Below are 14947 nucleotides of genomic sequence, written 5' to 3'. Positions count from 1 at the left end.
CGCTCTGGCGAAACTGTGATCATTGACTATGGATTTCAGGTTGACATCACCATTGCAGAGTAAAACAGGTAACCTAAGCACACCAGACAATCACTGTGGTGTGTTCATGGACTTACTGGTGGTAATAATGCCTTTGTGTGTGGCCGCAACATGGCCCTGGGCGGTGCGTGTGGTCACCACGGCGTGGTAGGTCTGGGCGCTCTCCAGGCCGCCTACAGTGAGCTCCGTGCCTGTCACATTCCTCCTCAGCACCAGTGTGTGGTCGCGCAGGCGCGTCACCACCACCTCGAAGTAGGCTATGAGCTTGGGGTCCGGGCTGGCCCAGCGCAGGGTCAGGCCACTGGAAGTGGTGTTGGCTACGTGCAACTCCTCTTGCTCTAGTGGTCAAACCGGGTGGTATTAACACACACGCAAAAATAACACACAAGCAGACAATAAAATCACAGTCAATAAACAAAAGACACTTGATTAGTCTTTGAACCACCACAGGAAATGGGGATTGATTTATTGAACTGGATGTAAACCCTGCTATTTCATTTTATATTTCATGTCTTACCTTTGTGCTTTCTTGGATGGACTGCCTGGTGATTTTCGTGGTGTTTTTGATGTTTCCTACACATAGAGTGGATAATTGACACAGAATATATAACATTCTACCAGTGGAGGCTCCTCAGAGGAGCAAGGGGAGGACCATCCTACTCAGTGAATTTCTGAAAAATGTAATATAATGAAACCTTAAAGTTATCCTTTAAAGATAAAACTATACGAAATATATGTTGCCAAATACCTGATTAAAAGACACTGTTTTGAAATGAATGTCTACAGTAGTCCTCTCTAGGTTTCTTCCTAGGTTTTGGCCTTTCTAGGGAGTTTTTCCTAGCCACCGTGCTTCTACACCTGCATTGCTTGCTGTTTGGGGTTTTAGGCTGGGTTTCTGTACAGCACTTTGAGATATCAGCTGATGTACGAAGGGCTATATAAATACATTTGGTTTGCTTTGCTTTGATTTGAGTAGTCTCAACAGCACCCTCTAGGTTAGCACCATGTTGTACCCGGAGGACAGCTATTTTCCATCCTCTTCTGGCTACATTGACTTCAATACAAAACATATATTGCTCATGCTGCTCACCCCCTTCCACAGACCTATGGTAATTAGGATGACTTCCAGACGACGTCCTCCAACCAATCAAAGCCTTTGCAGTATGAACTGACATGTTGTCCATCAGAGAGTGAACTTAGTACTATGTATGTGTGGTTTAGAAGCTTGGTGAGTTGGTGACATTGTTGGACAGATTGAGATTGAGAGTTGATTTTTGGGGGGATATTATTCAATTCAAATTAGGAGATGGAGGTAGATTATATATTGTTTTCTTAGTTTTTAAAACAATTTTTTTTAAACTTTAGTAGCAAGCAGGTAGTTAGCTAGCTAGCTACCAGAGTGCAGTTTTCTCTGCCAGAATGGCTAGCTAACGCTAATGACAGATCCCTTTCGTGCCAGATCCATTTCAAGCTTCTGGAATAAACCTGCATTGATCATGTGATGGATGAAGGTTTGCATCTTCAAACTGCGCAACACAACAAGAAGGTCAGAAGAAACAGGGATACAGCATTTTGGGCCATGTAAGTGTTGGCCATTGTAAACAATGGCTCATTACAGGATGAAGCAAGGGGGCACAATAAGAGGGAAAGTTCCGCTAACAAGGGCAACGATAAGGAGCTTGCAAAGATAATTGCACATTACAATGCTTTACTTGGTGAACATACGGACATTTCTACAGTCTTCTCTGGACTTTCAAAATCAATTCAGAATGATTTGAAAGCTTCCCATGCATCAACTATTGAAAGTGGCAAATGGATGAGACCACAGACATCACCTGTCACTCACAGTTAGTTATCATCAAGTATGTGGATGATCAGGGCTTCATCCAGTTTGTTGGGCTACTTTCAAGTGTCAAGTGGGTGAAATGACTTTGTTAATTCTTAAATGTCTGCGTTTAACTTCATGGAGAATCGTGTTGCCCAAACCTATGATGGCACTACTGCAATGGAATTAATCTTCTATTTGTATTTACTTCTAAGTTCCTCCTGTTCCCTGATTAAGAGGGCATGACCACTCCACTACCAGTGTCAACTCTTTGTTATGAACAGAAGTCATTTCTCATATTACCTCTCATCCACTAGCACATTGAATGTTTCCTTTCCAAGCCCTGTGACTAGCCCTGTCATTTTTCTCTCATTACTGTACGTAGATTCAATCACATAGACAAACACATTCACATTATTACACATCAATGCGAGACACTTCAGAGGATCATGCCTGTCTCTTGGTGCACCTGTCTGTCTGTCTGTATATTTGTCTAATAAACATTTTAAAATATAGTTGTTTGTTCACCTAATCCTTGTATCCAGCATTTCCACACCTTGGGGAAATTCATGATTCCTGACATCATACACATCAATGATTTTACTCCTTGCTTGGACATACTCATTCTTAGCTCTTTTGTCTAACTGTGTTGTGTTATTGTTGTTTGTCTTCTCAGTCAAATCCTGTCCTGCCCTCAGTGGAAGAGTTGAGCTCTCCTCCAACACCGCCCATCCATGATGAGCCTGTCCTGCACTGAAGCCTCAACACCTCAACCCCTGTCCTGCACTGAAGTCATGCCTCTGAACACCAACTCATGCCTAATACCCTCATTAAATCACCTCTGTAATCCCTTCCCAACACTGTAAAAGGAGCCTTCTCATTCCCTTTCCCCATTATATTTGACTACAAATGTCTTTATTAAATTAGACGATTTTTGAAACACACTTTGTTGTCTCCGTGTGGTCCGTGCCTATGCCGTGGGTCTCCAGCCTCTGAATTCTACCAATACATAAACTATAGTGATTTACATGACAATCATGATGAGCAATGTCATAATATGATACAAATGTATCATGTAACATGATCTGAATACTCACTCTTGGCTGTGGTGTGATTTGGGGAAGGGGAATTTGGGGAATGGCTGGTCACTCTGGTACCAATGACAGTTTTTGGAGACTTCAGGGGACATGTAGAAAGCGTTCTCAACTGCAGACACAAGAGGAAAAGGACAATCTTCACCTATAGTGTCAACCTGACTAAAAGGCCCTTGCAACGTGTTTGTAAGTGGTTTCCACAATGTCAACCTGAACCACTGTCAATGTGTTAACAAGTATGTGCATTCAAACTAATTATTGAATTAGCTTTTTCTATGAAAAACCTGTTATCAGTAAATAAAAGGTGGACATTAACAGGTACTCAAAATACGGCAACAGTGTGAAATAAAGCACTTACTGCTGAGATACTTGGGCAGCAGTCGGCCAAAGTTCTGAATGTGCTTGTCGTAGAAGTGTGAGGTGCTGGTCAGCCTCTTGAAGAAGACGTCAGAGGGCTCACTGGCCATGCGCATCATCACACGGGCGTCCCCAGCACTAAGTTTCTCGCCAACGCCCAGGATGACTAAGAAATAGCCCTTGCACTTGGCATCGGTGGCCACGGCAACCAGCCGCTCCTCATCCTCCTCCACTGGGCCTGTCACGAACAATGTCAGCACCTTGAGGTCACGCTGGTGGGGCGCCCTTTCAAACACCTGCTCCACCGTGTGCTCGATGGCTGCCGCCAGCGCCCGCCCACCCTCCAGTTGGGGCGTTTTGTCCAGGAGGAAGTTGCGGATGTCTTGGGCCGAGCGGTGGTCGGTCAGACCCACGTCCACGCGGATCGGAGAGCCGCTGCTGTTGCGCAGGAACTCGTAGGGTGCCTGCTGGATCACAGCCACACGGGCGTGGTGGATGGATGCCATAGGGTCTGACGAGACTTCAAGTTGCTCTACAATGTGAGCAACATAGCGTTTAATCTCAGTGAAGACAGTGGGGTAGGTGGTCTCTGAGCTGTCCATGACGAAGGCCATGTCAATGTCCACGTCGGTGGTGGAGGACCTCCTGTCTCTCGACTGCTGAGGGGGGACGTAGTCACACATTTGGTCTGGAGCACAGGAGTCTGGAGAATAAATGAACACAGAAATTGTCTCAAGCGTTTTGACTTGTTATGGTTTTCATTATGTCTTACTGGATTTGTTTGGAAAGCTATTTTAGTTTTGTATGTAACTGTCAATGGCACCAAGAGGCAATGTGCATCCAATAAGCTTACAATAGAATAACTATGATCAGAAAGAAAGTGTGGACAAATCATAAACACCATCATAAATAAATAAAAAATGTAGAACACAAGAGCGCACAATGTCTTTGGTGTTGAATATAAATATAAATAACAATTCAATGCAGCATTTGTGTGAAGTCAATCTTTGAAGATATGAGAAAAGCTCTTACCCAGGCAGATGTGGCAGCTCATGACCTTTTGGATAGCCGAGTTGTACTGTGCACTTCCGGGATTAGGCAGTACGATCACCTGACCCAGTGCTGACCCAGTGTTGTTCATCTGACACACAGGGAGGAAGCAATGACAATTCAAAAACATGGCCAGGTCAGCTGACAATAAGACAGCTCTGTAAATTCATTTTTAAGTGTTGTACACTGCTTTCAATAGCTACATTCCAATATCTATACTTCCACATTGCATGCCAACACTTTCTTCTAAATATTATGGTAGTGTAGATAATGGAGCAAAGCCAAAATTATTCCCTACTTTGTGTTATGGTATCAGAGCAAAACTTTACCCTATGGAAGAGGGGTTTATTTCGGCATCATTTACATTACCTTCAGGGCTCTGGTAAGCTGGCCATCCTCTTTGTTGACCAGAAACACCGAGGCGATGCCGGAGTCATAGAGACGGAGGGCCGCGGCGCTGACTGCCCGCTGATCCTTCACTGGCCCGTTGACAAAGAATATGGCCACCTTCCTCATGAGGAAGCCGCTGCGCACCCTCTTGAAGGTGTTCTGCGCCAGGAAGTTCATGGCCGTCTCCAGGCTGCGCTGTTTGCGCGTCTGTAATGCCTGCAAGCCTTCCACGCGCTGCACCAGGGAGCGGCGCTTCAGCGCATCGGCAAAGCGGATCTCGGTGGTCACCTCGTTGTTGTAGAGGGTGAGGGCCACGCGGGCACCGCGTGGGCAATTGCTCTCGGAGATGGTGATGTTGCCGACCAGGCGGAGCACGGCATCACGCATGTTGTTGAAGGCAGGCCGACCCACGCCGTCTGAGGCATCCAGGGCGAAGGCTAGCTCAGTGGGGTAGAGAGGGCACTCCTGTTGACCATAGCAGCAAGCTGAGAATAAAATGAAAAAGAAAAACAAGTTTAGGGGCATTCGTACTCATATGTCAATAAATGTTGACGTTTTGGGGCTAGTGAGGTCGGTTATGCAGTGTGTATCTGAGGTGGTTTTACACGACATACGGTTGTTGATGCCCCTACCGCCCCTTCTACTGCCAATTAATACATTAAATATGGTATATTACATGGTGATCAGTGTAAGCATTTTGTACTTACGACAGTTGTCTCTGATTTTCTTCACAAGGTCACATTGCTAAGGAGAAAACAGACAATTTCAAACCGATGTTAAGACATTGTACAGTACATATTCCACACATGTAAACTTTGGTCAATTTTCCTATACAAAATGTCTTCTGTCTGATAAATGGATTCCTACCACAACGCCAGGTCCTCTCGGTCCTTTCTGGCCCTGTGGGAAGACAAACAGCAGAGTTGAACAGATGGACACAGCTGGAAGGAGACAAAGCACTAGGCTACTTTCTCAGGCCTGGCACCGCTCCAGATAACAACACCATTATTTGTGTCCATTATATAAACAGTGAACAGTTTGTAATGACGTTATATACAATACATATACTGCTTGGCAAACCTCCAAAGACTGTGAATGTTACAAAATTACGTATGGAGATTTTATAATGTGACATTATGTGGGAGGTCAAGATATTTCATTTTCTGGGTAAATATTGATAGCCTCTTCCTAGAGCTGAATTAAACTGCTAGCAATGTCTTAGACTATAAAGTCATGACTATGAATATCTATACAGTTATGGATTATTATGCAGGGCCAAGGAGAGAATATAAGGTTTATAAAGTGTTGTGAACACATGCGGCTGGTTTCCTGGATCCAGATTAAGCCGGGACTAAAACGCATTATAAGTGGAGAATCTCAATTGGACGTGCTTTTTAGTCCAGGACCATGATTAAATATGGGTCTGAGAAAGGGACCCACTGTAAAAGTCAGTACTTACATAAGGCCCGGGGTATCCAACCTCTCCCTTTTGACCCGTAGTACCGATTTCACCTGAAACACCCTAGAAAAAGCAATACAACAGCGTTAAAAGTCAGATTTAAAAGTTGTATGATTTCATTCCAAATGTATGCATCAATTTACCCATACTGTATGGTACACTCTACCTTGATATTTTTACATTTCTATTTGGCAATTTAGCAGACACTCTTAGCCAGAGTTACTTATAGTCAGTGCATTCAACTCAGTTAGGTAAAACAAACACATACCACAGTGGTTGTTTTAGTTATATTATCAGTTAAGAAACACCCATTGCACACAGCACCCCTCATCCCAGTCTCCCGCCCCAGCTAAAGCACTCACCCTCTGGCCACGGTTTCCTATGGGTCCTGGTCCGCCATTGTTTCCTCCATCACCTGCCGCCCCCTGCATGGTGACAAGAAACATCAGTGTGGGAACTGTCACATGGAACAATAAGACAGACACCTATCTGAATTTGACCAATATGAAATTGGTGATGTTGAAAATGTTATATTTCCACCTGAGATCATTTGAATGAAACAGTGCGCTTCATTTCAGCAATCCTTGAATTGAACTGAGTAAGCTGTGACGGTGATGATGTACTTGACATTACCTTTGGTCCTGGGAATCCTGGGAAGCCCTCATCACCCTGTAAGGAAGACATTTGTCAGTGCATTTGAGCATGGGTTGATAATGGCAATTTAACATCATGCAAGCTCGTTATAACATCGAACATTGATGTATTGGTTGAATTTGTTGGATATTAGTGATTGCATTAATTATGTAGGTGCAGATTGGACTAGTACAGATGAATATGAGGGACAAACACACATATTGATTATTTACCTTTCTTCCTTTGGGTCCTGCGATACCAAATCCATCTCGACCATCTTCGCCCTGTAAGAAGAGAATACTGAGTTTAGCGCAAAGCGAATGACCCAATCTTAGTTAACAGTACCATGTGTGCTAAACAATGAACAATGTCACTATGTACAGCTGACCGGGGTTCAAATACTTTAGCTGTGCTTGATTGAGCTTGCCTGGCACAAAGGAACGGTCCAATGGTATGGTTCCAAAAGTTCAAACCCCACCCATCTGGCACTCCAGGCAGACACAAGCAAACACTCCATATATTTGAAAGCTGTGAAATACTATTTGAACCCAGGTCTAATGTACAGACTGAGATAATAGTTGAGAAGTAGAACTGTATGCACTGATCTAAAATGATCATTCCAGTACCAGGACACTATGCACTAGTACCGTGTACTAAGTCACTGCATTGGGACAGATCATGTATGAGGCTAATGAAATGAGACAGAACGTACGAGCACTTCAGCAAAATGATACCAGTTAAGAGATTAAAGACACATGCTCCAGGTTCTAAGAAGTGAGAGGAGTTCAGATACAGACATAAATCTTGCTGCTCTTTGAACTGGCCGTGATGATGATGTCCAGATTGCCATCAGAAAGCCCAAGAGACTGGAGCATGTCTAAAGTTGACTACTTGCACATTCCCTCTCATGGATTTAACACTGGACCGTGACCAGGTTAACAAAACCAAAGCATGGATTTCTGTCTTACCTAGTCCATAGACTGCTTACAGTGTAAATAAACCAATATATATACATTTGTAATTTGGGTGAACTATCCCTTGAACATTGATGGACACTCCCTACAACCAATGTTTATTCCTTACTTACACTATGCTCAAATCTGTAGTGGGGAGTGTGCAAGTGCACACTTCACACTGTCACAAGCCTGGGCTGATATTAATAAAATGTCATAGGGCTACAATAGAAACAATTAATCTCAGAAATGTATCCACTAAATAGGATAAGAATGGGAAAAGATGATTCGAACTCCAATAACATACTTTAAATTATGATGTATTGCACGTGTGTAGTCTACGATCTGATTAATAGTCAGTCTGTTTGTTAATCTTCCCTAGGTGTCAATTGCGTTTAGCTGACAGAATGTGATGTAATGACTTACAGGCTCACCACGAGGTCCCAGAGGTCCCACGATGCCTTTTGGTCCGGGCTCTCCTGGCTCACCCTATAATGCAGATATACAAGGAATGAGAAGCAGAGAGAGGGAAAGAGAGAGAAAGAGAGAGAGCACACTTCGAAAAAAACATTCCTTCTGAGTCGCGCAGAGATTTCCTCCAGATTTAATTGCATTCACCCCCGTTACTTGAAGTAAATGTGACACAGGGCCTGGACTTTTGTTAGGGATCATTCTGTGTTGACTCTAATAGGCCGTGTATGTGTGTCCAGTAACGGGAGAGTGGGAGGCTTAGGCCGTTGTGAATATACTGTAACCTAAACAAGGCTGGGATGACTGTGAGGCATAGGCTAGACTAGAGCGTTGCCAATGATGATCAGTTCTGTACCTTGCGACCCAGAGCTCCTCTCCTGCCCTTGTCTCCGGGGGTTCCCTGGGCTCCTCCTGGACCCTGGAATAAAACAAACAAATCTGAGAAAATCTTCTCACCATTGACACCATGGCACTGTCAGGTTACAGAGATGCTGAAGCAACGCGTGTTGTCGTATGTCATGATTACAAAGCAGATTCACTCCTACAGACCCTACATGTGAAATGTGCTCTTAACAGTGTCAGCATTTTTTTCCTGTATGTCAGCTGCGAGGCACATGCATTCATTTTGTCTGCGTTTCCTACAGAACATGTGTTACTTCTTTCCAACCGCACATTGCTTGTGTTTACTGTGATTCCCAATTAGATGCCTTTTCATCAAGTTATATGGCGCTGTGCAGTACATCTCAAAGTCCAAACTTAAATGTCAACAAACAAAAAAACGTCTAATATCAAAGAGGACACGAAACCCTATGGTAATTCATCACTCTGTGGCACAAACAATTAGGTTAAAGATTAATGATTAGATAGATCTACTATAACTAGGACCAAAGTTTTAGGGGTTAATATTGGCACTGTTCCTTTGAGAAGCCTACATATGTCCAATCTTCTGTTGTTGAGAATTTTTACATTCGTAATTAATTTGCCCTAACGACAAATGTTTCAACCCCTACAAAAAATGTCCATTAATTATAATCCACATAATAATTCACATTTCCTGTTGCTAAAGGATTATTTTTCTGCTGTAGCAAACTGACTCAAATTAAGATCCTACATCTATCTGTATGTCTTGATACAAAGAAGAGACTGAGGTCTTAACATGCTGCAGAACCTTCAATATCAGAAGTGTGCCACATTTAAAATGGCGCTGGTAGTTCACTTACCCTTGGTCCAGGGTTCCCGTCCTCACCTCTGGTTCCAGGTGCACCGATTGGTCCAGCTTGGCCCTGAATAGGACAAAGCATCACAAACACACGTCTACATCAGAGACGGGTCTCCTGTAGAATCAAAGTGACCAATAGATTTGGTGGATAAAAAATTGTGTTTAGTTACAGAGTGAGTGTGATTTGAATCTGAAGTTCAACTGCCTGTTGGACTTAGTTCAGCCCCTTAGCTTCTGTATATACATGGCTACTATGAAAGCCCATGTAATGACTGATACCAATAAAAGTGTAATGACAGTAATGGATTTTTTGGCAAGGGACGATAAACATGCACAACGCAAACTACACAATGTTCTGTCAACAAGTCTAGAAACACAGTGTATGGAGGCACTTACTCTGGATCCTCCAATACCAGGCTCTCCCTGCACACCATCGCCTCCGGGTTTGCCAGGGTTTCCCTATGACACAGGAGAAACCCATGTCTCGGTTAAATACGATATGTGATTAGACCTCAGTAAACATGATCAGTTTATTGAGATTAGATGAAGTGAGTTTACTGTAGATAATTGAGTAGCGTATTTAAAGGACAGTCGCTAGCTAGATATGCTAAGTTTGATCATAGAAAGTAATGGAGAGGGGGATGCTATGTCTGCTAATTATGGTGGCCCCACACTATAGTACATGTATGTGTATTATGGTGGTGTCGGGTTCACCTAGGGGTCATGATAAGGGTTGTACCAAAATGTTTGATGTATTAGAATAATTGATTATACTTATGTTGTATTAAGGGTTATAAAACCCCTCTCTCCTTACATTTATAGGGTCCTAGACTACAGATTAACAATACATATACATTGAGGTTTTAATATTTTTCCACAGTTGTTTTCATATTCTCTCTCTCTGCCTCATTATAAAGAGGTCCCTCTGAGAAATGTGTGACTGTGAAGAAGGAGCTCTGCAGGGGAGTGAAAGAGATAAGACTAGTCAAACATTCCACAATAAATCAACTTTGGGGAGTGGACGTTTACTGCTAAGTTTTTAGATAGCACTAAAAGCCATTGTTTGGTAGGCAGGGTTTTGTTCTCAGGAGTAAAAAGGTAGTGACCACCAGGCTAGACTGAGGGTTTAATAAAACAACTGGAGACCTTTTGTTTGATGCAGAACTTACTCTTAAGCATGCGTGCTATGTTCCTGATTGTCAACTTCTGTCTGCAATTGCATTAATAAAGGTTTTTGAATGATTTAATTAAAGATCTTGACATAATGCTAATTTCACCAATGAGCCAATAATGATTGACAAGGACGAAAGGAACAAACCCTAACAGTGGCCATGATTTAAGTCTGATGACTGCATGGGAAGTGCTGTCAATGTGCACATGGCAATGGGTCATTGGGTGTGGAAGGGCTGGTTACCCTGATATCAGGCACAGCAATGTAGCCTGGTTATGCAACATTAGGCTTGCTAATGCAAGGCATCAAGACTGGGTATGTTCAGAGGTAAGGTTCAGGGTTCACTTACAGCTTGTCCAGGTGGGCCTCTTCTACCATCAGAACCCTAATACAATCCAAACAGGGAAAAATACATTATACAGACACAGTTATTACTGAGTTCCCTCATAATGTGGTGGTGCATAGATAAATGAACTATTCGGTATAAAGAAATATTAAGTCAAATATCAGATAACACCGCTTTTAGTAATAGAGAAGAAGAGAGAGAGTAGTCATACCGTCCTGCCTGGTTCACCGGGGCCTCCCTTCTTACCATCCTCCCCTGGCTCTCCCTGGGATTCAAGACAAAGTACATCAATGACAATAACAGGAAGTGACACCAGTGAAAGAAACAGAGTGATGGCTTAAACAGGAAAGGAGGTGTGAAGATGCTCACTCCTACTCACTGTGCAATTGCAAATCAGCACACAAAACATTAAGAATAGAAGGTTACTTTATGGGTAATTTCCTATTCAAACACTGTAATCCCCACAGGCAGTTAACACACTAGCTTGGTGAGAGGAAGACATTACCACTGGGCCGACATCGCCTGGGTCTCCTTTAGGTCCAGCCACATTGTTATCTTGACCTGTGGTTCCCTAGCAAACAGAAAGCAAATGGAATCTGATTCAGAATCAGTTTGGCTGTTAATGATGTAGTACAAAATACTTTGTTGACAAATTTGGTTGGTTTCTCTGTTATATCTACCATATGAATCCCAATGATTGGGATTCCTGCTATCATTATAAGGTAACACCAACTGAAGACTGAACCAGTATCAGTTTTCCCATCCCTGGCCCTGAACTAAATCATTCTGTAATGAAAACAAGCACTGATCTGTTGAGCAAGGCACTTAAACCTAATTGCTCCTGTAAATCGCTTAAATTACTGAAATGTAAAATGTAATCTGGAATAAGGCTGTACTGTATTTCAGATGTTAACAGATACTTACAGGATCTCCTCTGATTCCTGTATCCCCGATGTCTCCTGCATGTCCTTTAGTTCCTTTGGGTCCCTGAACACAGAAACACACATTTGTGAGTGGTAAGCACATCAGAATAATTTAAATGAATGAATGCATGGAAAAGTAGCCAGAAATGGATGTTTATGAGGTTGCAATGATCACATGAGGACTCACCCTTCTCCCAGGGTGCCCTCTGTCTCCTGGGGGTCCAGCGACTCCACTCTTGCCCTGGTGGAAAGCAATACATCAGTCAGCCACACATTCAAGAGTGGTCTAAAAGTCAATCAGAAGTCATTATATTTGCCTTTACTACTGTGGGTCTGTCTTGTAAGCGTAAGCATTCAAAGCTAGATTTACTGTACATTTTGCTTTGTAAAGTCGTGGATTAAAGGGAGGGTTTCAAAAGCACTTCTGACATGAGGCCAATATGTCAAAAGCTGTAACTGTACACGTAAAGTTCTGTATGACCTTCTAACTTTAGGATACATTTTCAGCAAATGCCATAGAAAAACAAATCTTATTGTAAAATAAATTATGTTTTTCTTACCTCTTCTCCGTTTATGCCATCCAGGCCGATCTCTCCATATTCCCCCTGACAGAAGACAAGTGTTATTGAGGGTAATGCGCATCACTAACATTTAAACAAAGCTATTATGTGATCAATATATTATCTATTATCAGGTGAAGTAAAGTATTGATTTTTATATTTTAAAACTCACCTTTTCTCCAGAGTATCCACGACCACCCTGATCAATTGAGAAAAAGGAGATACATTCTTACATATTTTATGAAAAAAGATATTACATTCTGTTTTGATTTCACATCAGCTAACCTTTTGATTGATACAGTAGTGCTAAGTGGGTACTTACCTTGATGCCCCTCTGTCCAGGACAGCCCTGGAAACCTTGCGTTCCATTGACACCAGGAGGACCTCTGTCTCCCTGTCACAGGATGAGAAGAGAGAGAGAGATGACCTGTTACACAACATTTACACTATATTGAATAGCATTGAGGTTGATGATGGTTGCCGTTCATCACCCTAAGGTGCTACACATTGGTGGTGAAATGTGTAGCAATGTGTTACAGCACTTTGAGCACCGGAAAGGCTCTATATACTGTAAATCCAACTATTATTATTTTTAAACTTCAGAGCAGGTGCATAGTGTCGCCTGAGGGTACAGTCTTACTAAAGAAGGCAGGAAGAAAGCTGAACAGATATTTGTGAGGTTAAAGTTGTTTCAGATATGAACAGAAATCTGACTTACGGGTCCTCCCTCGTCTCCGGGATGTCCTGCTCCGCCTGCTCCACCTGGGCTGCCCTGCAAGATAAGAAGCGTATTATGCATAAATCTGCACTGTATAACTAACTCATCACAATAGTCTTTCACAAGGCATTTATATTTCCCAATACATTTTTACACACTTAAGTACACTCTTCGAAAAAAGGTACATTTAAAACCAATAAGGGTTCTTCTGCTGTCCCCATTGGAGAACCCTTTGAAGAACTATTTTTGGTTCCAGGTAGAACCCTTTTGGGTTGAATGTAGAACCCTTTCCACAGAGGGTTCTACATGGAACTCAAAAGAGTTCAACCTGGAACCAAAAATAGTTATCCTATGGGGTCAGCTGAAGAACCCTTTTGGAACCCTTTTTCCTAAGATTGTGTATTAGTATACTGTAGTTAAGTTCAAGTAATAATAACAAAGCACATTAGTAACCTTGGATCCTCCAAGCCCGACTGCTCCTCGGTCTCCCCTTGTGCCGGTGCATTTACATGGCACTGCACAGCACTCCCTCTCAGCAATGTTGTCCTGTAAATTGGAATAAATATAAAGTTGGAATTTAAGATGGGACAAAACATTTTCTGTGTTCAGCCAAAATTGGTTGATTATCCACTCAATCCAAAACTGCATATCTGTGACTTGACTACGACTTCAAGTATCTTCCTAATGTTCAACGTGGTCATACTGTACAGTAGATTAGTCCTTAGACTTTCTCCAGGTTCATTCCTAAAAGCATGTGTGTGGCACAGTTGGGTTACATGGCTGAGTTGGACTGTATGGTACAGGTACAAGTACGAGAACCGTTTCTGTAGAGAGTGACAGTGACAGCACTCACCAGTTCCTCCAGAAGCTCGTAGTCCAGGTCCATGACATTGACTCGGAGGGGTCTGGTGTACCTGAAGCCTCGGCCAAACTCCAGCAGCACAGCCTCCTCAAACCTGGGTACCCGCTCCAGACCCACCAGGATGAAGCTGTTCACACCTAACATGGCACAAAACACATATTTAATTATCTTTGTCCAGGATCTTTCTCAGTAGTTTCAACAGCCATAGCAATCCAATAATCCAGCCATAAGACGTATCCTCACCTGAAATCTTAAGTTCTTCAACTCCTCTCTTCATTTCGTTATACTGGCCATCCAGACCATCAGTCAGATGGATCACAACCTGTGCGTGGTTGGGGGGGAGGCAATCATACAATTTAATTTTACTAATAATGAATGGCATTTATTTCAATAAGTTTGCTTCACTCTCAAGTCGAACTTAACCAAAAAAGATAAATTACAGACTTCAATCTACTCTACTCACACCGTTCCCTGTGTGTGAAGATATTAATTAAATTTATTTAAAAAAGAGACAGGCAGACACACCTTGACTGCGTCTGCGGCTCGGCTTTTGAACCTTGAACCGTATGCGGAAATGGTCTTGGCATTGAGGACATAGGGGCCGCGATTGCGCAGGGCCCGGAATGCCTCAAACAGCATGTCGGCGTTGTCCGTGAACTCCAGGTGGACAGGTTCCGAGGCGCTATCCATGGCCAGGATGCCCACCTGGATCGAGGGGATCTGTCCTGATGAGCAACTGATGCCCGTCATCTTGGTGATCCTCTGGAGGATGGCACCCATCTTGGACTCCAGGATCCTCTGGGCCTGGAAGATGTTCTGCGAGGACACGTCGAAGCCCACCAACACCTCCAGACTGCAGGCTGAAAGAGAGAGAGAG

General features: G+C 43.0%; 1 protein-coding gene across 4 annotated transcripts in view; it reads right to left on the bottom strand.

Annotated features, from left to right (window-relative positions):
• Positions 1-14947, bottom strand: part of LOC109870641 (uncharacterized) — a 49794-nt gene that overhangs the window by 8894 nt on the left and 25953 nt on the right. For all 4 annotated transcript variants that reach the window (XM_031805954.1, XM_031805956.1, XM_031805957.1 and 1 more), the window contains exons 27-55: positions 14596-14930; positions 14314-14392; positions 14062-14207; positions 13662-13754; positions 13209-13262; positions 12813-12884; positions 12663-12689; positions 12491-12535; positions 12118-12171; positions 11932-11994; positions 11513-11578; positions 11219-11272; positions 11011-11046; positions 9887-9949; positions 9492-9554; positions 8627-8689; positions 8227-8289; positions 7081-7131; positions 6848-6883; positions 6577-6639; positions 6215-6277; positions 5623-5655; positions 5463-5499; positions 4735-5240; positions 4348-4456; positions 3317-4018; positions 2962-3070; positions 557-612; positions 117-377 (exon numbers count right to left, since the gene is read on the bottom strand). In XM_031805954.1, coding sequence (XP_031661814.1) covers positions 117-377; positions 557-612; positions 2962-3070; positions 3317-4018; positions 4348-4456; positions 4735-5240; positions 5463-5499; positions 5623-5655; positions 6215-6277; positions 6577-6639; positions 6848-6883; positions 7081-7131; positions 8227-8289; positions 8627-8689; positions 9492-9554; positions 9887-9949; positions 11011-11046; positions 11219-11272; positions 11513-11578; positions 11932-11994; positions 12118-12171; positions 12491-12535; positions 12663-12689; positions 12813-12884; positions 13209-13262; positions 13662-13754; positions 14062-14207; positions 14314-14392; positions 14596-14930 — 3402 coding nt within the window. The remainder of the gene's footprint in view (positions 1-116; positions 378-556; positions 613-2961; positions 3071-3316; positions 4019-4347; positions 4457-4734; positions 5241-5462; positions 5500-5622; positions 5656-6214; positions 6278-6576; positions 6640-6847; positions 6884-7080; positions 7132-8226; positions 8290-8626; positions 8690-9491; positions 9555-9886; positions 9950-11010; positions 11047-11218; positions 11273-11512; positions 11579-11931; positions 11995-12117; positions 12172-12490; positions 12536-12662; positions 12690-12812; positions 12885-13208; positions 13263-13661; positions 13755-14061; positions 14208-14313; positions 14393-14595; positions 14931-14947) is intronic.

This window comes from Oncorhynchus kisutch, linkage group LG26 (genome assembly GCF_002021735.2).
Source record: "Oncorhynchus kisutch isolate 150728-3 linkage group LG26, Okis_V2, whole genome shotgun sequence".
Classification (NCBI taxonomy): domain Eukaryota; kingdom Metazoa; phylum Chordata; class Actinopteri; order Salmoniformes; family Salmonidae; genus Oncorhynchus; species Oncorhynchus kisutch.
Note: the sequence above shows the minus strand (reverse complement) of the source record. Positions and strands in the feature narration are given on the sequence as shown.